We start from the raw sequence: 24225 nt of genomic DNA on the forward strand, positions 1-24225 counted from the left end.
CTGCAGCCCCTTGTGCCTCCAACGCTCCCTCGCAGCTCCCTCACCCTCTATCTGCCTGACTTCCCTGACACCCACAGCCCAAGATTTCTGCCTCCGCTCCACTGTCTCTGTTCCTCGGAAGCTTTTGGCAGAGCTCAGGCATGCACACAGCTGAGGAGAGTGGAAATTGCAATGCGTCCCTGCCCTGTATTCCCTGTGGAGAGATGCAAATATTCATGTCCCACACAGAGCTGCTGGCTAAAGTGTAAAACACACCAATCTCCTTCCAAAACAGTCACTGCTTTTCCTTCAAATCACCTCTGCCTAGATAATGGTTGTTTGCTGCTGCCTGACAGAAGACAATGTTAGGTGCTCACAGCAGGGGGGTTCACCCCAGCTGAGGCCAAATCCACAGCCGCCTCTGCTCTCAGCGTCGCGGGGCAGCAAGGCCGAGCATCGCGCTCCCCTCGCAGGCTTTGCACTGGGACCACAGTCACAAAGCCACAGCAAGGGCAGAGCAAAGCTCCTCTCAACCCAGCTATGAGTAAGCAATCAAGCGGTATTAAAGAAGCGATGGACAACGTCCTCGGACACACGGTGTGAACTGTGGGGTTGTCCTGTGCAGGGACAGGAGCTGGACTCGATGATCCTTGCGGGTCCCTTCCAGCTCAGGACGTTTTGTGATTCTAAGTGAATTTGTTTGCTGGGGACAGGGGAAGCCCTGAGGGTGCTCAACTCTCAGTTCACCCAGAGCCTCCCAACCAGCTCTAGCCCAGCAGTATGCAATGGGAAGAGGGACCCACGCTTTGAGATTCTCTCAAACCCACTCCCCAGCACTGGAGCTGAACAAAAAGGTCTCCGACAACCAAGCCCAAGCAGGCTCCTACCAGTGGCCGTAGTCCAGGTGCTGCCGGATCAGCGTATGGGGCTGCACTGTCCCGTAAGCGTCCACCTCGGGCATGTTGAGATCATCAATGAAGTACACGAGCTTCTTGGTACCTGGAGGGCCATAATTCCTACCAGCCTTTTTCTCCAGAGGTTTCTCAAGCATACCTGTAGGGAGGCAGAGGTGCAAAGCTCATCTACTGGGAGAGCAACTGCTGCAAAATAAAAATGATTTCTCAGCCCAGCTCAATGCTGTGCTGTGTGTAGCTACAGCGGCCCCTCTAGGAGCTGAGATGTCCCCCAGCTGCAGCTGTATGAGGAGCAGCTGAGGGGCCTGGGGGTTCAGCTGGAGAACAGGAGCTGAGGGGAGACCTTCTGATCTCTGAACTGCCTGAAAGGAGCTTGGAGCCAGGGGGGTCAGGCTCTGCTCCCCAGGAACAAGCGCCAGGAGCAGAGGAAATGGCCTCAAGTTGCACCAGGGGAGGCTGAGGCTGGATCTGGGGAACAATTTCTTCCCCAAAGGGCTGTGGGGCATTGAACAGGCTGCCCAGGGCAGTGCTGGAGTCACCAGCCCTGGAGGGTTGGACAGACGTGGAGATGAGGTTCTCAGGGACTAGAGTGCTAGAGCTGGGTTACGGTTGGACTCGATGATCCTGAAGGTCTCTTCCAACCAAACTGATTCTATGATTCTACAGTGCAGCTGGGAGCCCTGCAGGGACCCTTGGTCAGCACTTTGGTTTGACTTAAATCAGAAAGCTCTCAACTCTTCCTTCCAAACAAAAATACAACAAACTTCGTCTGCTACAAAACATGTCTACCTCAGAGCAAACAAGAGCTTTTCATGCAAGATAAAGCCTTTTGAATCTCTTCTGCATAATTTTTTAAACGAAATCTTGCTTGCAGAGGTGGCTGTGCCAGAGCAGTGAGCATCCCCTGCTGCCTGCCCCGGCGATGCGGCAACTGCAGCGTGGCCAGGGCAGCAGGCACTGGGCGCTGCGATGGAGAAAGGGAGATGGATGCTGTGGGCACAGAAGCCCACGAGCAAAGCTGCTGGTTTTGTGAATATATGCATCTTTTACCCTGTTAGACAAAAACAGGCGATCTCAGGGCCAAATTCCTGGACATCTTCAGAACAACCAACATGACACTTTTATTTAAATGCATCAAATAATCATAAGTTCCCTGATCTTCTCACCAGCGTTACCCAACCCTCCAGATAATGTGACAAGACTTAATTCCAACACGAGCTGTCAAATTACCACCTAGTTTCAAGTAGGGTCACGCACACGCAAAGGAAAGCACGGAGAGAACAGTTTCGCATTTCAAAGCCTTGGAAGACTTTAATTTGTTTTAGCAGAAGGCTGGGGTCATATGTTGCTCTAGCTCATAAAACGTGGGGAATATTTATAATCCTGGGCTGATATTTAATAAAAATCACCCCACGTCGCTGCACATCATGTTCTATAGGTTATTGATTCCTCTGATTGCAGCCCAGGCAACCTTTACTGTCTCAGTAAGTGGAAAAGCAAACGGAAGCAACGCTCCTCTGCCCAGACCCCGGGTGGGTTTTCTGCCCTGTGCTTACTCGAAGAATTTGTTTCATTAGCAGTTTTGGGTTGGCAACAGACCTATAAGGTGCTATAAAGCAGCACACGGTAAGTAGCAATTCTTTGTAATTAGGGAAGACTGGCAAATGTAAACGGGACTGGGAGTTTTTTTAAGCCATTTATTATCACGTGCAAAAGTTGTTAAGGAAGATTTCTATTCCGTTGGTTTGTTTCAGATCACAGACCTTTCAAAACGCTGGGTTTTTCCTGCTCGGGTGCACTGCAGACAGCTCGCCTTGCTCACCACTCAAAACGCAGCTGATTTCTTGTCACAGACAGGTGCTGCACAAAGGAATGGATTGTGCTACGGAAAATGATGAATCTTTCCTCAGCGGAGCCTCTCTCCCCGTTCAATAAAACCACAATATTTGAAATTTCTGGTAGCAAGTTAAATTAAGTGTTTCAAATAAGCATTTAATTTAAATTTAATTAGTCCCTAATTAACATATAAAATCAGCCCTTTTTGAGGTTAAACAAGTATGCAAGAGATTCATCACACTGAAATGCAATTACTGGGGATCAAGTGACATGTTCGTGGAAGTGGTATTTTAATTCAAAGCCGTACCTCACAATAATAATAAGGGGCGGTGTGTCTGTGTGAGATCCTGACACATACTCAAACCAGCACCTCAAAGAAACAGTCTGGACACCTCGTACCTTCTGGTTGGTGAGCAAGGGAGAGGGAAAAAAAGAACCCAAACAAAAAAACCACAAGATTTATTGCAATTTCTCTGAATGACAGAAGTCAGGGCTACATCTGATGGAGGGGCAGAGGCCCAAGAGGGCACGAAGCAGAGCGAGGCCCAGGGCAAATGCCACAGAATGTGGTATTTAGTCACAATAAACTACAGAAAATCCCCAAACCGGCCCCAGGTTCAGGCAGAGAGAGTGTTGGGCTCCTTTTAACCCCTGTGCACACGGCGCTTCTGGAAGCCACAGGATGCAGGGATGGGTTGAACAACAACTCTGCTTCCCCTAAGGGCTGCATCTTATACATCTCTGCAGCAACAGGCACCTTGTCTAAGGAACTACTGGAACTCAGGTTAGGATCTTTTTTAAGTAAGAAAAAATCCAAAATTACTTTGTGCCCATGTTTTACAAATTTAAAGATGTGCCTGCTGGGGAAAAGAATAAAGCAGCCAAGTGACAAACTACACAAAAAGGGACAAATTAACTCTAAAAAATGAGCAGCGGGGATCCAGGCCAAGCAGTATAAATCATGCTTCTCAATGCAAATCTCACCACCACATCTTCATCCACACACAAGACAACTTGCTCCTCTGTGCAGGGGAAGAAAATCACTGACTCAGCCCACAGCTCATGACCAGGGACACGGTGCCAGGTCTGCCTGTACAAATAACACCTGCACACACTCGCCCATCCAGCTGGAGACAAACGGCTGCACATTCACAGAATCACAGGATCCCAGCCTGGTGGGGCTGAAGGGACCTCTGCAGATCCCCCAGTCCAAGCCCTGCTCACGCAGGGTCACAGAGCAGATCACACAGGTGGGTCCAGGCGGGTTTCAATGTCTCAGAGAAGGAGACTCCACACCCGCTCTGGGCAGCCTGGGCCAGGCTCTGGCACCTCCCAGCAAACAAGTTTCTGCTCATGTTCAGATGGAGCCTCCTGTGTTTCAGTCTGTGCCCGCTGCCCCTCACCCTGGTGTTGGGCACCACTGAACAGAGTCTGCTCCATCCTCTGACAGCCACCCTGACATATTGATCCCATTGATCAGATCCCTCTCAGCTTCTCTTCTCCAGCTCAACAGCCCCAGAGCTCTCAGTCTCTCCCCATAAGAAAGAATCTCTAGGTCCCTCAGCATCTTTGTCCCCCACCCAGGCAGCTGGACAGAGAGACAGACAGACAGACAGACAGCCAGCCAGACAGCTCAGCCCATTTAGCAGCTCAAGGGCATTTTGCAGAGACCCCAACACAGGGAAAAAAGCAAAGGGGCACCTGGGAGGGAGGAGGGAGACTGCAGCCATCACACACTAGCAAGACCCAAAACCCTTCAGACCTGCCCCAGAAAGCTGCTGTGACTCCACGACACAGCCCCAGGTGACACAGCGTGGGCTGAGCCTGTGCTGTCACCTCTGCGAGTGGATCAGTCCCACAGGGCAACTTTAAACTCTGACACCTTCCTTAAAACATCTGCAGTGTCGGGAGCCCAGCAGAGCACAGACAGGGGCTGTGATGCTCATGGCCGTGAGCGTGTTCGCCCCAGGGCCACCTGGCCAGGAAAAACCCACATGGTGAAGGTTAAAACCTTGGTCTCACTGGTGCTGGTCCTGTAGAGGGAGTAAAGGGATTTCAGGACACTTGGGTCAGACCAAACTCCATAAAGGAAGTTATTTTGGTTTACAGTGACCCACAGCTGTTGTTCAACTCAAAACAAGCAAGGTTGTTTCATTCCTGATTAATAAATACATGTAGAAAATTATCCTCTCTCTTTAGGTCAACTGAAAGTGAAAATACCATTCCAAAATGAGTCACTTCTCAACAATTCCCTCTTTCTCTTCATCTGTGAAAAGACTACACAGCAGAACTGACCTTATCCTGGTCTCAAACTTCATCTTTCACTGATGTGCCAAAATCCTCATCAAAGATATTCTCATGGGCTTCCCCAGGTCAGAGCCTCCCAGGGTCAGCAGCCGTGTCCCCTGGGGCGGTGGGATGTGGCACCCGCTCCGTGGGAGCACACGGGGCTGCATCAGGATGCGGGGGACAGCCCAGGAACCAGCAGCACCTGCACATCCCCATTAGCACTGTCCTCACTGACAACTGGGATGCAATTCCCATCATTGCACTCTGAGGACAGCTTAGATCCCAGCCAAGCAACCCATTCTATTCAGCACGGGCTTAAATTCAAGCGTATTAAAGACACACCTCAAGTCAAGTACGAGCTGTGTGCTGTAGAGAACAGCAGCAGATTTAAGTGTGTGCTTTGCACAGCCCTGAACCAGAGTCGTGGTGTTCAGAATTCAATCCCTCATGTTGGGAAATGCCATTTTCCATAAAACCAGGAGTCTGCGGACCAGTGAGTTTCACAGTGGGATTTAAGAGTCAGTGGGTGCCAGTGCAGTGCCCACAGTGCACACCCAGCTCCAAACCCCGACGGACACCCCAGGAATTTGGTGACCTGCCAGGCAGAAGTCCCACATCTCAGCCATTGTCTTACCTTGCAGCATGGCAGAGGTGGCGTAGTAGTTAAACGGGACCTTCTTCACCACATAGGCGTCTGTATCCAGTGAGCAGAGCTTGTCCCCCACCAGCACAGACTTCCCCGTGCCGGCGTTGCCCACCAGCATCACGGGGCGCCGGCGCTCCAGGAGCCTGTCCATGAAGTACCGCACACGGACCGTCTCGGTGGTGGGCACCAGGCAAGCCTGAGAGGGGCAAAACGAGCAGGTAAGTGTACCCATCTGTGGCACCACCCCACTGCCATGTTCTGAGGAGACATCAAACTGGGAGAGCCAGGAATGAGTGCGGTGACCTGAGTTTCTAGATGGCGCTAGGAAGGGAACAATACACTGCTACCAACCATTCAAGTCAAACTATCTGTACAGACGAAACAATGACAGCGGGATGCTGAGAGCAACATCTGGATCTCCCCGCAAACACACATTTTGCTAAAATGGTAACAATTTTTACAAGTCATCTGCTCACTGTGGCACCTCTAAAAGGAAAGAAAGGCATAGCTGGCAAACGCAATTCACTACCTGCAGCAACTCTCATTTTTCGTCCAAATCATATAAACAACCCTATTTTCAGCCACGCAGAATGACGAGATGGTGTCTCAGGGACTTTGTCACTACGTTGTCCCACATCCTGCTTCTCTCTGCAGGCCAAACGCACCTCCATCCCGCACCCTGGGCACACCAGCCCTGGCTCATAGGTGTCTCTGAGCCTGCGCCTCATGTACATCACTCAGCTCTGGAAGATGGATGGAGGATGAGTCTTCACAGTCAAAGTACAGTAAAGAAAGATGGGTAATTGAGTTGTACTTCATAAAGAATGTGTCAAGGGTTTTGATTGTGGGGTGACAATACAACCATGGCAGATGTGTTGTTAGCCCCCTCTCCCCCACCTTCAGCCCCTCTCTCTCCCCCATTCCCACTCAGGACAGGTGATTGGGAGGGAAAGAAGGATAGATAGAAGAGAATTGAAAAAATTAAAAATGTTTTACTAATGCTACTAATAAGAATAGAGAAAATAATACAAAATATACAAAACCAATCTTGAAAGCCCCAGCAACTGCAGAGCTGGCACCTGAAGTCCTGGACTGGACTGTGCAGCCAACCGGAGCTGGATTCAGTCTGTCATGAGGCCTCCGTTCGCAGGGACGACCAGCAAGGTCCTCTCCTAATCTCGGCCATAAGCAAAATGGACGAGATCCTCGTGATCTCCCACTTTTATATGAAGTATTCACGTGAATGGGATGTTATACTCTGTTTGTCAGTTTCTTGGTCACCTGTTTCTCATTGCCCCTCTCGCGAGATGCGAATCTGTCCTTATCAATAACCTCACATTCCATTGCTATGTTTACCAAAACATGGATCTGGTTCTCCAGGAAAACGCAGCTGATATGAAGGTTTTACCTGACAGGCAAATTCACTAAAAGAGAAACTTGTTTTTAACAAAACCAGGACGGAATGCCATTCTTATTATGAAGTGCTTGACCTCGAATGAGACTTCAATTGAAATGCCTGCATACAGTCACTAAAATGCATGTGCTCTTCCCAGACAAAACACGTGCAAGGTTCACATACCTGTAAGGGCATTTCTGGATCAAATTCAAACTGAGGAATAAGTTTAGACCAAGGTTCAAACTTCTTCGTTTCTGGATCAATGTAGAAGTCAAAGACTGTGCCCTGAGAGGGAAACTTGATAGTCTTGAATTCTGCCACCCACCACCTGCTGAACTCCACTCTGTAGTCCACAAGCTATAAGACAAAAAGTGGAGAAAATACACTAATCTGGATCAATTAATTAGTAATGGAGAATGTTATCTATCCCAGTCCACCAGAGCGGGATTAGTCCTTAAAATATATTCCACAGCATAAAGTTCTTATCATTTTTCCTGCTATTAAGCCTAATTTTTCATTTTCTTCATTTCTGCTCATCAGTCCTATTTATTCATCTAAATAATTCATCCTCTGTGTTGATCACTCTTGGTATGTCTGAGACTAGATAGATGGATCAATTTGAAAAAGAGAAATACGTGCCTATGACTAAACAGACCACTTGATTGATTCTTGGTGCCTACTTCTTCCAACAGACAAGGACACAACATCCGTCTACATCTGTGCTCATGGTCAGTCACAGCATGCATACCAAAGCCTTTCCTCATCAATCACACCACTCTATTCAGAGTGAGTTGTTGTCTTCTGGCTTCTTTTCAAGCCACAACGTTTCAGACAAGCAGGACTGCAGACCCCAGCGTACCAAAGCAGCAGCGAGGGTCTGCCCCTTTGACCCCGCCGTGATTCTGCGCTGCCACGTTCCCCTCAAAGCACCCGTTTCCTTGCTTTTCCCCATTGTATCTTTCTACACATGGAGATTTTGGAGCATCTGAATTTTTTCAACTGGGGTGACAGTTTTGCTTTAGATGCTGGGTCAGGACTCACAAAATGTGCTTAGTCCCCTCCTCTGCCCTAGGTCTCCTGTATGACATTGGGCCAGCCATTCTGCCCAAACACCTTCCCATGTGGACAATGGGAACTGGAGAGAGGTGGAGGGGAGGAGGAGAGGAAAATTGCTGTGAGAAAGATGTTTGTGAAATACCGGACGCATCATTTAGCCCGTTTTAACAGCACAGTTTGTTCCTGGGGTGTCTGCGGGTCTCTCCTCCCCATAGCCATACAATGTGGGGTCACCAACACATTGTCCATAGGCTGCTCGGCCTCCATAAGGAAACCTGGGTTTGTTGCTGAACTGAACCAAGTGTCCTCCATAAAGCCTCCTGAGCCACAGTCCCTCAAAAGACCAGTGGATTTGAAAAACACATTAATAGTATCCACGATTTTGCAGACTCATGCTATTCAGAGAGGCAGAATCCCTGTAATTCTCCATTCTCCTGTTGTTATAACTCCTCGGCAGCGGCAGCAGAGTAGCCCGCAGTGGAGCGGGACGTGCGTGGCTGCTAAAAGCTTTCCCACAAGGGTGCCCTTACCCCGCACAGCCAAACCGCCTGCAAGCGCGCTGTGCCGCGCTGCCCGCCCTCCCTGACCCCGCGGTTAAATGGAGCCACTCCAGCCCCAGCTCTATTGCCAGAACGGTGTGGAATTCAAACCACTTCCTTAATAAAAACCCCATATGGATTACCGCTAATTTCAGAGCCAGGAAATGGCAAATCTATCATCTGTTTTTATACAGGGGCCCCGCTACCCACCAACAAGCACCGAGTAGTGGGAAGCCTCCCAGACTGTTTCTCCTGACATTTCGGCCGCGAAAGGTCAGCGCGAAGGGCACCTTCGGTGGAAAGCAATAAACAGATTTTATATTGGATCATTTTTCATCAGGCTCCCCATTGCTCGGACTGCTGTATCCTCGCACTCTCAGCTCTGACATTTACAGAGCATCGCGGGCAGTAACGCACAGCCAGGCTCCCGGCGGAGCCTCCCGGAGGGTCGCTGTGCCTGCAGCTGCTCCTGCAGCCCACCCAGAGCCACTACCGCAGGCAGGAGCCCGGCCTGATGCACCCGAGACTGACTGTGCGGCACGGGGAACACAGCGGCCAGCTGCCACAGCACCGCACACCAGCATACTTGCGCTTGTACTGCTGAAGCAAAGACAAGTAGTGCTTCCCAGGCTTTATTGTGTTTTGTTTTGTTTCTTTAAGTCATCCTAGACTGGCAACACTAAGGCTGAGTATTTCCCAGCTGGCACATGGGAAATGGAGGCTCCACAAGGACCAAGGAAGCTGGTCTCGCACAGGTCATTCAATGGTCACAAGGTGTGATGGCACCAAGTGAGCACCCAGCTGAGCTTGAGCTGTGTTGTTCAGCACTTCCTGAAGCATCTGATCCTTGGCATGGAGCAAATCTGAAGAGACCAGCAGACACTCTAGGTCTGGCGTTAAGGTACATGAAAACACACAAAGAGACCCCTGGGAGCACTTGAGCAGCCATCAAGAACGGCAGTGCCTCCACCCGAGCTGGGGAGGGGTGCCTGGTGTTACATTCGTGGAGAGATCTCCCGCATAGTCCAGACAACACAGAGTTTGACACAAGCCCAGCGGAGATCAGACGTGGATCTCCAAGCCCTTGACAGCAGTGCAGTGTGGGCAGACCCAGACATCAGGACTACACACTTTAGATCTGAGGATAAGGCGTCCTCTGACTAGGGGATGCAACCACCCAAGAGTAGGTGTGCCCCTGTGGCCACGAAAGTCAATGGCACCTGGGGTGCGTTAGGAAAAGTATGACCAGCAGGTCAAGGGAGGTTGTTCCTCCGGCTCTGCTCTGCCCTGGTGACAAAACACCGGCTGGTTTGTGTTATGTAGCACGTCTACCTGTGCAGTCAGAAGGCTGAAAGACTGCTCCACTGATACATCCATCTGATAAATCAGTCTTAATTTGATCACATTATGCACATCCACAGGCTTCTATAAGTTAACCTTATGTTTCTCCCCAGTGAAATGCATCTGCATAAGCAAACATCCCTCCACCTTTACCACTGACCCCTCAGCTGTTCTCCGGTGGTGTTACACCCTGGATAACGAGGCCTTTCGTAAAAGGAATTGTTGTGTTTCTAGTTTATTATCACCTATATGAGAGCCCCAGGAAAACAGCATTACTGGCATAGCACTATGTTTCAGAAAGTATGAAGAAATCAAAACAACACAAAACCACACAAACAAACTGTGTGAAAGATGCTGAAGAGGCATCTTCCGTCTTACCTGATCTCGAAACATTGATCCACCAAAGGCCCAGACGGCAGCAAAGACAAAGTAAAGTTCATAAAGCTCCTTGGGACAGTCAGGAGGTGTGTTCTCCTCTGCCAGGAGACATTCAAGGAGGTAGCACAACATCTGAACCATACTCTGTTCAGGAATGGGAATAATCTTCTTAAATCTAAGGGATGGAAATTAGAAAGCAACACGTCCATCACAACCCAGGAAGACTAGAAATGCTCTTTCAGAATACTGGCATTCTGCTTGTCAGCGGTACGTGTCCTATTCCCAGGTACAATAAAGAGAACACCCATTCTCACACTCAGACCCGCTGGCACCGGCACATATACAAGTAATAACAATAATCAGAAGTTTCAAGCATTTTAAAACTTTGATCTTCTTGAAAGAAGCAGAATGGAAGACTTGCTAAAGGCAATGATTTCCTGCGAGCACGATGAGTTCAAAAGCGGTCAAATAGAGGAGTAATAAAATAAACCCTTTCATCTTGCCATTTTACATTCATTTAAGCTACACTTACAGAATTCCAAACTAATATTGTAGCTGCACTGAAGTCCTCCATAAAGTAATTATAGCTATTTGAAAGGTTGGTTCTACGATTTCTGAATTAAGCAAGCTACCAAAACACTCAGCTCAGGGTTGCCTGCAGCTAATCCCGTGGATTTCACGCTCTGAGACAATGTTCAGCAAACAGAATGGGAAACGTCCGATTGACTTTGCTACCAACAGTCAAAACCAACTTGGTCCCACAGAGAGAAGTTCCCTAGCACAATGTTTAAGTCCTGATTCCAGACCCTTCTGACACATCCCCCTTTTGGCTGACATCTCCCATGCTCACTGATTTTTCTTTTGTTTTTAAAGGAAAGTGCAACTATAGGAAGCAAGTAGAGGATGGGAGATGCTCCCTTAAGTTTTCTGGGACTCTACTTTGGCCAGTCCTCACCACAGTATGAGAAAGAGAATGGTTTCACATGATGATAAGCAAGAACCACATGACTTCCCTGTGGACACTGCTTTAAAGCCAAATCAAGCCAAGAAGCACTAGGACCCTTCCAAATACCCAAGTTCTTAATGAAAAATAACTTGTGGAGTGGGCTCAGGTCTAGCCTGACACATCAGGAGGCTGAAAAGCTTTCTCTTTGGGATCTGCCGGAATTATTTTCCAAGAGATAGAGAGTTGATACAGGAAATACAATAAAAATCAAATCAAAATCAGATGAAAACCAGATCTGACCAACACGATACAGGCAGGAGCGTCACTTTGCCCACCTCGCCCTGCTGGTTCTCTGAGCTTAAGCCAATGATGCTCAGGGCTTCCAGGGGCAAGGAGGATCATGTGCAGCACAACCCAGCGCAGCACAGCTGGGCTGGACAGTGGCAGGTGTCCCCATGCCCTCACCACGGGTGACACAATCACTCATCAGATGGTACCTTGTTCTGAGGGTGTCCAGGCAAATGGGCAGGTACTTATCAAACAAAATGGTCAGGCTGGCTCTTTCGGACTGGATCTCTCGCCTGTCGATCCAGCTGCTCACTGGAGGATTCCAGCCCAGATCCGACGGGTTGATGTACAGGATCCCTTTAGGCCCAGGGTAAGAGAGAACATATAGTGAAGACATAGCAGAAACTGTTCCTTTCTTCCAGCAGAGTTTACCAGGTACTTTCACACAACTAAAACCCTATCAAATATGACGGGACGTCCCATTACCTGCCCCCTTTTCCTGCCCCACTGCAGAGTAGAAACATGAACAGTGAAGAAACTTCACCCTTGAAACCACGGCGCTTTTCATGACCTTGCCCTAAATTCAGAACATTGTCTTGTCTGAGCAGTTTCATTGCTCTGGGCCCCATTTCCCCATGTGTAAAACTAGGGGACACCTCCATTCCCTTCTCCCATACTTCATGCACTTCTTCAGAAGATCAAGAACTCTTTGAGACAGATACTGTCCTTCTCCTCATAAAGTCCATCCAAAGGGCTTTGCACAACAGGAGCACTCAGCAACGCTGAAGCCATGATCACCCACCAACAGTCAGAGTGCTCTGGGTAAATCTCCAGGATGATGACAGCTCCACATGTGCATTTGGGGTCAGGATCCTCAGTTTGTCTGTCAGAAACCTGCCCTGTCCACCCACGGCCGCTGTGATCTCAGGTTGGGTACTTGCAACAGGAGTCAAGTTGGCCAACAGAAGACTGGTTAATGGCACGAGATCCTCCTGGGTTCACGGCAAATCCCAGTGCGGAGCTCAGGCCAGGACTCACCCGCTCGGGACACGGTTGCTGGGGTGGCTGTGCGCAGGTGGCTGATCTCAAACACCAACCGCGTCGTTGGGTTCAGAGGGATTCTCTCATTGCTCGCCAGGGTCAGCACCTGCATTGGGCAGACAGACAGACAGAATGACATCTTCCCCAGGAACAGGAACGAAAAGCATTCAGCACTTTGCACTAAAAAGCTTGGTTGCTGCCAGCACAGTTCCTTGAGGGAATGCAGCTGATTTCCAGCAGGCAGTAGAACTGTCTTCCATGACTCAAAGGAACAGCGCTCCCTTCGAGCGGCGGAAAAAGGTGTGGAATTATGACCCCACCCTATTTTTGAAGGGCCTGGAGTTACAATCAGGACATCTGTGATTATCCATGAGCCCAGTTCCAGGAAGGGAAATTACAATGAAACCATGATTTGAGCTATTTCCCCTCATGCACCATTTTCTATATGTGATATTGTTTGGTGTATCTGAAGAAACACAACCGCATTATTCTAGGAGGTGTTATTTCAGCATCTGCATTTTTAGGCTGAACCATGCCATGCAGTCAAAGAATATCTCCTTCTTTAACTTATATTCATTACCTTATTATCATCCATCACAGTATTAAGAGACTCAATCCACATTGGATCAATATCTCCATCTAGTACCATCCACTTGGGACCGTCATGCGTGATGTTGGCCAGCTCTCGCATGATTGATGAAAACAGGCCTGGGAGGGTGACAGGAAGATGGCGATGAACACTGAACTTGACACCTGCTCTAACGGTTTTCTCCAGCAACACAGTAAAAATTACTCTAATTAATGCTTTCCTCTCAAACATGCAAAACTCTATGTGCCTATACGTAAATATTACTATATCACAATACGGTTCTAGTTTGCTTTAAAGTGAAAAAAGGGTTATCAGTTATCACTACTGAAAATGATTGCAGACCTACGCACGAGCTTCATTCCCACCGAGAATCATAAGGGATAAGAAAAATGTAGAGTAGCTACTCAAAGGCAAAAGGCGGCATGAGTTATACAATGCAGAGAAAACCACCTGAATATGCCTAGGAAATCCTTATAAATATTTTTTTGTGGCTCAAAGTATATCAGGGCAATCAAGATGCATTAAACGCTGGGTCATGGCTTTAGTGAGACTGAGGGGAGAACAAGCACAGAATGACATTGAATGACAGAACAAAATGTTGGTAAAATCAAGGAGAGAGAGGATACAGAGTCTCAAGGGGAGTAAATAATGAATGTTAAGAAGACCACGAAGGCTGGGAATAGAGCAGCAGCACTGCAGAGCAAATGAAAACTCCACAAAACTATTGCTCTCCTCTACATGTGAAAATACCTCGGGAGATGCTGGTCTTCATGAAAAAACATCAGGCAAACATTAAAAAAAAGCCTCTCTTCCAGTGAATTGTGACAAGAACTCTTTTTTTTTTTCTTTTTTCTCCAGGACAAGCTATTTCTTTGTGATCCAGATCAGGAACAGCTGGTGGCACCATCTGACTGAAGACAAAGCTTGTGCTCAGCAAATGCAGAACGGCTCACCTGGAACAGGTGTGTGATCCCGAGACTGGGTCAACAAAAATAACGCTTCAGCGCCTCTGCCTCCAGCCAGTTCCTTACGTGTTGGACACACGCCTTGGGAACCACTCCGACATTATTAGCATCAGAAACAGTTGCTGTCTCAGGGCATCAGGGCTTCCCTCGGATACACCGCGGCAGCGGGGAGAGGAAAGCGCCTCTGTCCCGACCTTGTGCATCCACAGCACACGGCTCTCTTGGGGTTTAAAAGAAGAGTTTTGTTCTGCAAAGAACACTTTTGGGATTCCCATATGGGACCTTTTACCACCTAACATGTAGGACCTTTTCAACTTCTGATAATGTGACAGGATAAAACTGGGGAGCGGAAAAGCAGGGGCTGATCTGTAAGGGAACAGGTCACCTCTTGCTAGGCTGTGGTGAAGATTGCCTTGCTGGTCTTTGACAACATGAAACAACATTTTCAGGAATGGTTACTGCAGAAAATATCTGCCTTGAAAGCTCAGGGAGGAGTGCCACTATTTCATTTAAACCATCGCAGGCCAGAAACCACTGGACAGTCACCTGTAAAATGTCCCTCCTGCTGTTCGGTGTCACCGCTGCCCTCGATCTGCAGCCACTGCTGCAGCCAGTCTGCACAGTTCAGGCTGTACCCTGCATGTCCCTCTGCCACTTTGATTTAGGCTCCCTAATTACAATTAGAAAGAAATTAACCTGGCATTGGAGCAAAGCAGGGGGTCGGGAAGGGTCCATGGCGGGGCCAGGGGAGGTGGGTGGCAGCTCATCTGCTGCTGTGGATGATTCATGGTAATGTCTTCCCTCACCTCCCCCACACCTCCCAAACCCGCCGCACACGTAAATCGAAGCTGCCTTTATGTATCAGTCACAACCCAACATTTCCACTCCAGATTTTCTGTAATCTTCCAGCAAGTTTGAAATGTTCCTCAGGAGTAAGCAGGATCAACAGCTTGGCAAACGCTGGTGTGCTACAGAGATCGGGCAGCCATACTGAGTGGAAAAACTGACGTTAAGGCTGCTGTGCGTGCTATCAGCAATGAAAACCTGGGGATGGGACATTTTTTGGGGTCCCAGTGCACACCACAGTGCAGGAGGGACATCTCTTCCATCACTGGTCCAGCCAACTCCCAAAAACTGCCTGCCCCACTTAGGAACTGGTAAGTGTTGGTATTAATGGGCATTAAAATTATTCTTAGGGCAAGAGGATCAAGTAGGCTTATGCTATATTTCCCATTTGAAGATCAAAGAGCTAAAACATCCTGTGTATCCTTTCAACAACAAACTGTCATGTGGCTGTAGGCAGCAGACAAGCACCTGGGCTCTCAGACCTGCACATGAAGAACCAGTCACCCTGCTGCTGCTCGGGAAATTCATTAAAAATACCCGTCTTTATCTACATATTTCAGACATGAAATGACATTTACCGTCTTTCCATTCTCTTGTTGCTGGGTTAATGATGCCAAAGAGCTCATCATTGGTGACTGCCTTGGGGTTGAGGTCTGTCCAGACAGGACGTCGCTTCATTATCTGGTAAGTCCTGTTCAGGGATCTCATCACCTGAGACTTGCCCGTGCCTGCGTTACCCACCACGAAGACAGAGTGCCGGACCGTCAGCAACTCCTCCAGCTGCACCACCTGAGAAAAACACTCCCAAATTTTAGACAAAGATGCCAAACTGAAGTTCAGGTCTATAAAATAGGTCCCACTGGGCCACCTCTTTAGAAAGACGTGACCCTGAGACACAAGCAGATTTGACAATTGAGTTTGGTCCAGCCACTCTAATCACAATGGGTGAAATCCTCAGCCTGCAGATAAACTTTCAGCGCTGTTTATACTTGACAACCACCACCTGATGAGGCCCTGCTCTCCAGGGGCTACACTTTCATGAGCCTACAAAAGTTGGCCCCTTTGGAAGCCCAGAGACTGATCCAGTGCTGACTTCAGGAGCAGGTGCAGCTGCCTCAGACCCAGCACAGCTGACTGCCCTCCAGCGAGATCTGCCTGCAAGGACAATGCTGTGCAGAGCTCTCTTTGTAGAAGCAAAGCTGTTTGAGAAAACCCAAATGATTTGATGGCGATGTGGGTGTAGCAGAAGATCTCTTGGTCTTACTTTGAGCACAAAGTTGTCCTCAGCCTGCAGCCGGAGGTCCAGCACAGCCTGCCTCACAAACGACTCAAAATTCAGGTCACGCTTCCGAGGCACATCCAGTGCAGGGAATAGATCCCCAATCAGCCCCATAAACACCGGCACATCATCCGTCACAATCTTGGGGATGTTGAAGTCACGAAGAGAGCGCATCAGAACCTGGTCTTCGGGTCGCTCTGGGTCATCTCGCTTGAGGGAGCCAGCAACAACTAGCACTGACTTAATGGCACGCAAGCCCCAGTCGTAGTGATCCTACACCAGAGGAAGAAAAAAAAAGAGGCATGAGTTTATGCTTAGACAGTACCATGTAGGGTGAAGAACCACCATTCCCAAACTGCCAGACTAGTAAGCAATGAAAATACATCTAAATCTGTTATTTGCATTGTGGCCAGAGACCTTCTCCAGCCTGAGTGACCTGGTTTCCATCTCAGTAGGTGAGATTCCCGTCAGGAACAGTATTAAAGAGTCAAATAATTCAGCTGTTCAGACCATCACATGGGCTCACAGTTGGCAGTAAGACAGCAGCAGGATTTGCACTCCAGAGACCAAAGCAATTTGTTTCACCTAAATCATAAAGCACCTATAGCAAGGCCAGCCAGCCCCCTGCATCTGCAGGAGCCACCAAGGTGAAAGGCTTGTGAGTCCATTATGAGGCCCCAAAGACCCAAGTTTCTCCACCCTGCCCATCACAAGATGACAAGCCTGTTTGGTCTCAGAGGAGGTCCAGGAATAAGGGGTCAGTAAAGACATTGCTGAAAAAGTACCACAAAACGGCATGAGAAGAACTCTCAAGCCAACAAACAACTGTTCATATTTCTGTCCTGTTAACACCCTCCAGAGCACAGCTCGACAGCTGACTGCTCTGTGTGGGAGGCCATGGCTTCCACCAGGCCCCTCAAGGCACAGCACCAAGTTTCTGCGACAGAGCATATCCCACCCAGCCTCATGCTGGCACAGCCAAGATCAGGTTTGTATCATCAGGAATCCTGATTCAGGTCTCCTCTGGACCCAGCTTCGATCTACACAAATAATGACAAGGAAAAATCTGATTTGCTTTGCACTGACAGTAACTCTAACAAGACCTGGAACCAGCCTAAGGCTGAACTCAGAGAGGGACACCATAAACCCTTTGCAGGCAGGAGAATCAACAGGAAGAGACTGGAAAGCAAAAGGTCACTGAATACTACCCCAAACATGGTGTCATTTAAACTCACTGAAAGGTCTCCCATTAATGCAGCTGGTCAAATGCTTTTGTCCCTGCAGATGCTCCAGTAAAGCAGTCTGAAAATTTTATTGCTCCGATGATCACCAACCCTCTCCTCCCCCAGCAGCCAGTGCAAATGCAGTCATTAAATAAAAGCTGTGAAACGTTAGCCATGGAGCTGAGCAGCACAGTGCCATGTTTCTGCTGATTTTGGAGATTCATCATACCACTCAGCCACAGAATCAGGCTCACCTGCTTGGACAGGAGCTCTTTGCAGAGTTGGTAGAGAGTAATGAACTTCCTGGCTAACACCCGGGCCTCGATGAATCCCTCAGCCACCAACATAATTTCACAGATCAGCTCAAAGTCTGGCACAACCATCGCACACGGCCTAAAATGACAGGTGAGGAGGCATTGCAGAACAAGTATTTCTTGACTACAGGTCTTACAGGCAGCGCATTTGCAGCTTCATCTTCTAGGCCTTCTTTTATGAGCCAGGTCACCCTCTGCCGTCCCCACGACAAGGGACAGAGCTCCTTTGCCCTGCCTGTGCGTGCCCAGACCCAGGCCTGTTGTGCAAGGCTTAAACTACCTGCGAATGCCCTATGCAAGTGAATTCCCCAAGGACATGAGGTCGAGCCTGGATGTTCCAAAAGACAGTTTCTGCCAGGTCACAAACCCTGACCTGGGCTCACCTGAAGAGAGCTTTTAAATTCTCAGGTAGCTCTGTTCGCCCTGCGTAACCAGGGTTCATGGTGATGAAAATGCCTACTGATGGTACTAAGTTGATGTCTTCTCCAAGAAAATTGAAGGATTTCTTCTTCTCCCGTATTGCATCCTGCACGCTCTTCACCTAGAAATCAAGACAGTACTATAGTATCAGCGTTCACTTATGAAAAACACATCAGACAACGGTGCTTCCTTCGTTACTCTTGGCCTCGTGACAAATGGGGCTAATCACTGTTTTATTTTTTACCGGCAGCATAAAGCTTTATACACTGTTTGGAGTACATCAGCATGGCAATATCAATTTCCCATCTCAGTCAAACTCTGGCAAAGCAGAAAAAAGAGCTGAAGAGAGTGGAAAGTCAAAATGCAAAGGAGTTGCAAGACTTCACACCTTTGCTCCATGAGACAATGATGAACGTGGGTCAGGAAGAGCAACTCAGGAGCGGGAAATGTCCCCAGCACTGCCTGCATTCACCTTGGCTTTTGACATCACCTGTGGGACACTGCTCAGCACATCTCACAGCAAAAACACCACCAGAGGCTCCACCATCTCTGAACCAGCCAGCCCAGCAGAGGTCTGATGTGTGAGAGAGACACAGGGCAGTACAGGTATCCACAACACAGCCAACACCCAAACGCACTCCCCAAAGTCTATCACAATATGGGCCCATTATTCCCTTTACCCATCTCACCTCTCCCCACACAGCGTTGCTCTTCAGGACATCCCAAAACCCTCCTGTGCCTGCTCCGTTCCCTGACCAGGCCCAGAGAAGGGGTAGCACCTCCCAATAAGCTTGGCCTCAGCTCAGTTGTAAACTGACCACTTGATATCACTTTTAAAGATTTTGGGACATCAGACGTTTGATTTAAAACCAAAACCAGAAGGCAGAAGCTGTAAAACCTCTCCTAACACCTTCACTCACTAATATTATATTGTTTTTTATATTTGCCTGATTGCAGCTTTGTTCTGCTCATTCCTCTCCTTCCGAAGAGTTCACCTCTCTGCAAACAGCACCTCAGCGAGGGGCAAATCTCTCTCTATTCACCGCTCTAACCTCACTACTGTTTGCCATCTCAAAGTAAAGCAATTAATCGAATTTTTCCCTGTAAGGAACCATATCGACATCAGCTGCATGAGTAAGACAGCCAATTAAACATCGCCATGGTAACACTCCTAATAGCAGCCAGGAGACACCATGATGGAATGACGGCCGTGCCGCTTTCTTCAGCTGCCACGCTCCAGCCAGGAGCGAGGGAACCATCAGCAGTTGAGTCATTCCTGGGCTTCTTTTGTTCAGCTTCCCTTTTTATTTCAAGATCCTCAAAGACTTTTTTTCAATGACAACTTTAAACTAGGACCTGACGGAAGAGAAATTGAGAGGGAATGATACATAAACTCTTGTACCTGCCTGGGGCTTCTCTGGGATGCCACATAAGGTACCAATTATGAGTGAAACAGATGAGAAGAATGAGGAGTTCATGGAGGGGTTAAGAACAATGTCTTTGACCGAAACATTTACAGAAGTGTAGAAACTTCTGAGCTTTATATCTTTCTATAACACTGAGCCCAAAAGGGAGTCCAGGAACAATTCAGCACCTCAATCAGATATTAGGATCCTAAAACACGCACTCAGCTGACAGTTGGATCCTGAAGAACTTGGGCACTTTGGCACCTCAGTTTTCTGCACTGAAGCCCCCCAAGGCTTCCCCTGTATAAAATAATGCCAGGTTTCCTCATGGGCTGGTAAGAGGAGGGGAAGGAGGACGCGAAGTGACAGATTATATATATAAGCACGAGAGCACAGGACTTTCTGGCACGATGGGGAGGCCAGTCTCCCTTCCAGCCCTTCTCCAGGGATGCTGCTGCGCTTCACACGAGACTCACCAACACAATGCACTGAGCAGCTGAACTACAGAGGAGATGAGAAACCATTCGCCAGGGGAAACACCCATGCCCAGCTGGGCACCGCTCCAATAGCTCTGTCCCAGGTTTAATCCCACGGTGTCAGGGTACCCTGGGCAAGCGCGTCAGCAAGGGCCGCAGATCTGCCCCAGATTCCAGCTCCCGCGTGTCACCAGCTGACACTGGCTTTTGGGAGCACCACGGGGCTGCACACATTCCTCCAAGGAATGGTGCCAGTTGGCCAGGAATACCTTCCAAAGCCACTTGGCAGAGCTGTCGTTACAGACACCAGAACTAAATCCACAGCCATATAGTTTTGGAGACAGGTTAAGAAAATTAATCCTGAATGTATTCCCATTTCCTGAGTATGACACACAACCTGTGCCTGACCAGGGGTGATAAGGAACCCCCAGAAGTCCAGCGGATCTGCCCCAAACACCCCTCTTCCCCTCTGTGAAAATTATTCCCTACATTGCAGACTGAGCAGCCGCAAGTCAAGGCAGCTTCTCTGTCTTGAAACGATGTGCTGCAATTATCTCACAGCAGATTAATGACACGAGTGCTTTCCTGAGGAGGAACAGGTACAGAGCCATGGTGCGTAGTGGTCTGGGAAAAGATGCTACAAAGAATTGTCTTGGCACAAATGCTGTAACTGGGGCAAGAAAAGTGACAAATATCTTTGCAGCACGTAACTGCGACATCTTGGCAGTGCTGTGATATTCATGTGATTAATCTTGAGATCTAATCCCACACCTGCCTATACACAGAACTGAAACCGGCAATATGCAATTGCCATTTTTACCCTTGCTCCAAAGACTGCAGAATGGCTCTGCTCTGTTTGTATTTATTTATGAGTGTTTCTCCACTCACCTGTACAGCAACCACAGAAAGGACCCCAACTGAGATCCTGTTAAATTCATCAAAACAGCCCCAGGCTCCCGTCTGGGAAAGGCCTTTGTAAATATTCCCACAAGACTGGAAAAACAAAACAAAAACAAAGATTACAGGAGTGAAATCATAAATGGAATCAACTCCAGCAAAAAATTGATTTTATTTCCCAGCCTGTTTATTTATAGCAATTTACAGTCTATTGTGGGTATTTAGAAAAGTGCATGGAAACAGCAGGCACAACTCAATTATAATATTTATAGCTCTGCGCAGCTTGCCACTTTATCTGCTAATTGCACTTTCTCGATATATCTGTGCACCAGTTTCATTTAAAGGTCACTTGTGCTGAATTACTGATGGTCCCGTTTCCTGGGAGAGCCCACAAGCTAAATGAAATATGATCCGAGGCTACCAAAATCACTGTACCGTGCCAGACTGGCAGAGAGCAAGACTCAGCCTAATGATTCAGTGCTCTGTAGCGGCTGAAGGTTCACTATGTTTTGGGTTTATTCTGGGAGAGGATCCTGAGAAAACCAGGACAGGTCCCTCCCCGTGCCAGGGGCTGCCAGGTCGCGAGCACGCCGAGAAGAAACGACCAGGGTCCAACTATCAGCACAGCCTTGGTCTCAACTGAACAGACCAACATTTTTGAAGAATTACACATGAAATCTAACTCCAGAAAGGAAGGGAAATGCATAATGAGGCAGAGAAGATAGTTCGGGTCTCTGCCTCCTGAAGAACCTTGTGCAAATCTTAGAGAAGGAACGGGAGGAGAAGGAAAAGGCATTCAGCTTAAAGGAGTGTAGCAGGGATTTGGAGAGAGGTGATCACAGAATCCCAGCCTGGTGGGGCTGAAGGGACCTCTGCAGATCCCCCAGTCCAAGCCCTGCTCACGCAGGGTCACAGAGCAGATCACACAGGTGGGTCCAGGCGGGTTTCAATGTCTCACAGAAGGAGACTCCACACCCGCTCTGGGCAGCCTGGGCCAGGCTCTGGCACCTCCCAGCAAACAAGTTTCTGCTCATGTTCAGATGGAGCCTCCTGTGTTTCAGTCTGTGCCCGTTGTCCCTCACCCTGGCGTTGGGCACCACTGAACAGACTCTGGTCCATCCTCTGACACCCACCCTGAGATATTGATCCATTGATCAGATCCCTCTCAGCTTCTCTTCTCCAGCTCAACAGCTCCAGCTCTCTCAGTCTCTCCTCACAAGAAAGAAGCTCCAGACCCCTCAGCATCTTTGTAGCCCACTGCTGGACTCTGTGCAGTTATTCCTTCTTAAACTGGGGAGCCCAGAACTGGACACAACTCCAGATGTGGCATCACCAGGGCAGAGCAGAGCGGAAGGAACAACCTCCCTTGACCTGCTGGTCATACCTCTCCTAATGCACCCCAGGTACCATTGGATTACTCTCATCCTTCAGGTTTGCTCGGGCCCTGAGCATCCCCAGCCCCATGTGACCGCACTGCAGCCGAGGTGGGAGCCATACCTTGTAGTCCATCTGCTCGGAGCAGTTAAACACGTACACCATGATGCTCAGGGCTCGCCCCAAATCTTTCGTAGTCTCCGTCTTGCCAGTGCCCGCAGGGCCTGCAGGTGCTCCGCTCATGGTCAGGTGCAGTGACTGGGTCAGGGTGATGTAACATCTTTCACAGTGAATGATGAATGAAAAAAGGAAATATGTCCAATAGGTCAACTGTGGGCTGCAGGGCAATAGCACTAGAGCATTGCACTCAGCAGAGCCTCTCCTCTGAAAAGCTGTACGTGAGCAGGGGTCATGTCTGAGCTGAAAGCCTTCTTGGCATTAATTACCACCTCTGCTCAGCTCTGTTTTCTCCAAGAGATACTCATCTTCCACCAAGGTCTGCCCAAACCTCTTCATGTCCAGCTTGTGTTCTCTCTGGATCCTCATACAACTCATGGATATTGGGCACATCTCAGGCAGTATGAGAAAAGGACAGCTTTTCTGGAAGACCTGTCACTGACAGAAACCTGCTCAGGTGGCCTATGAGTGAACCCAACTCAAAGCTGCAGCAAGTCCCAAAGTTTCTCCATCATGTTGATGATGGACACTGGGGTGGTGTCCACATGTGAGTATCTATACTACCTGTATAAGCCACAGAGGTGTAGTCAATATAGCCAACAAAACCTGATGATACCTGGGGGCTTGACGCAGCTGACTAACACAGGTGACTAGAGCCACCTGAGATGCTCTTGGTTGCTGAAATGTCACATAGGGTGGAGAGATATGACAAGGGGTCCATAGGAGACTTTTACACTTCTGGGTTGGCAGCTGGAAGCCAGGTGGGACAACACAGAGTATCTCAAGTAACCCTAGGTGTCCCCACTGAGGCAACCAGGTAGATGTCTGCTTCAAGATGGGATGAAAGCTCTCTAGACTCACCAGCTTTATGGACTGTGGACATCTTGTGCACAGGAAGACACCCACAAGTGTTTTAATGTGTGAGCTGAATCCCACCCAGGGATCTGATGTACAAATTCCCCAGAGGGTACCACCAAAAACCAGATAAGAGTTAGAGCTCGACCACTGGAGTGCTGGGACATGGAGACAGAACAAGAGGGATACAGGTGTCTGAACTAAATCCATCTTTGGTTGGCATCTCTCTCTCTACCTGTGTGGCAAAGCCCAGCTATGACATTGTGTCCCAGGGACTTACCTGTCGGTCAGCAGAGTGATCACAAGCCGAGGGGTATTGCCAAGGTATTCATAGGAGTACAGGAACTGGGCGTCACAGATGTTGGCAAAGCAGTGCCGTTCCTCATCTGACCATCTGTGCCGGAGCTGTGACAGCCAAATGAAGGCCTGGGCATTGTCCACCTGCAACACACCCACAAACACCATCACAGGAAGGCCGGGGATGCCAGACACATGCAGCTCGGGGGCCAAAATAGCGACTGCTATAAAATTTTCATGGGGGATGACTGGTCCTCACTGCAAGGCAGGTGTGGTGAGGAAGGCCGCCTCCTTGCAATGCGGTGAGAAATGTCACCTCCCCATCTCCCATCAGTAAAGGGGGGGAACCAAATTAGTGACCACATTGGTGGGAGAGGAAAAAATTAATGGCCAAGAGAAAGAGCCTTACAAAAAGACTCCTGAATAGATTTAAGAAGCAGCAAGTCATGAAGAAGGTC

At 48.7% G+C, this 24225-nt stretch overlaps 2 protein-coding genes across 5 annotated transcripts in view; both read right to left on the reverse strand.

Annotated features, from left to right (window-relative positions):
• Positions 1-18508, reverse strand: part of LOC139825730 (dynein axonemal heavy chain 9-like) — an 86821-nt gene extending 68313 nt beyond the window's left edge. For 3 of the 4 annotated variants that reach the window (XM_071799825.1, XM_071799826.1, XM_071799824.1), the window contains exons 1-11: positions 18249-18506; positions 17806-17944; positions 16314-16601; positions 15628-15838; positions 13230-13357; positions 12647-12755; positions 11818-11965; positions 10375-10549; positions 7244-7417; positions 5653-5860; positions 867-1032 (exon numbers count right to left, since the gene is read on the reverse strand). In XM_071799825.1, coding sequence (XP_071655926.1) covers positions 867-1032; positions 5653-5860; positions 7244-7417; positions 10375-10549; positions 11818-11965; positions 12647-12755; positions 13230-13357; positions 15628-15838; positions 16314-16601; positions 17806-17944; positions 18249-18307 — 1805 coding nt within the window. In that variant the 5' untranslated portion in view covers positions 18308-18506. Of the gene's footprint in view, positions 1-866; positions 1033-5652; positions 5861-7243; positions 7418-10374; positions 10550-11817; positions 11966-12646; positions 12756-13229; positions 13358-15627; positions 15839-16313; positions 16602-17805; positions 17945-18248 lie in introns of all 4 variants that reach the window. The other variant, XM_071799823.1, reaches the window with a different exon arrangement.
• Positions 18509-21068: 2560 nt separating this feature from the next.
• The window catches only part of LOC136115861 (dynein axonemal heavy chain 9-like), a 32542-nt gene continuing 29385 nt past the window's right edge, over positions 21069-24225 (reverse strand). Inside the window, exons 17-19 of the mRNA XM_065862078.2 lie at positions 23751-23911; positions 22562-22718; positions 21069-21160 (exon numbers count right to left, since the gene is read on the reverse strand). The gene's annotated coding sequence lies outside the window, so the exon portion shown is untranslated. The remainder of the gene's footprint in view (positions 21161-22561; positions 22719-23750; positions 23912-24225) is intronic.

The sequence above is a fragment of the Patagioenas fasciata genome, chromosome 28 (assembly GCF_037038585.1).
Source record: "Patagioenas fasciata isolate bPatFas1 chromosome 28, bPatFas1.hap1, whole genome shotgun sequence".
NCBI lineage: Eukaryota > Metazoa > Chordata > Aves > Columbiformes > Columbidae > Patagioenas > Patagioenas fasciata.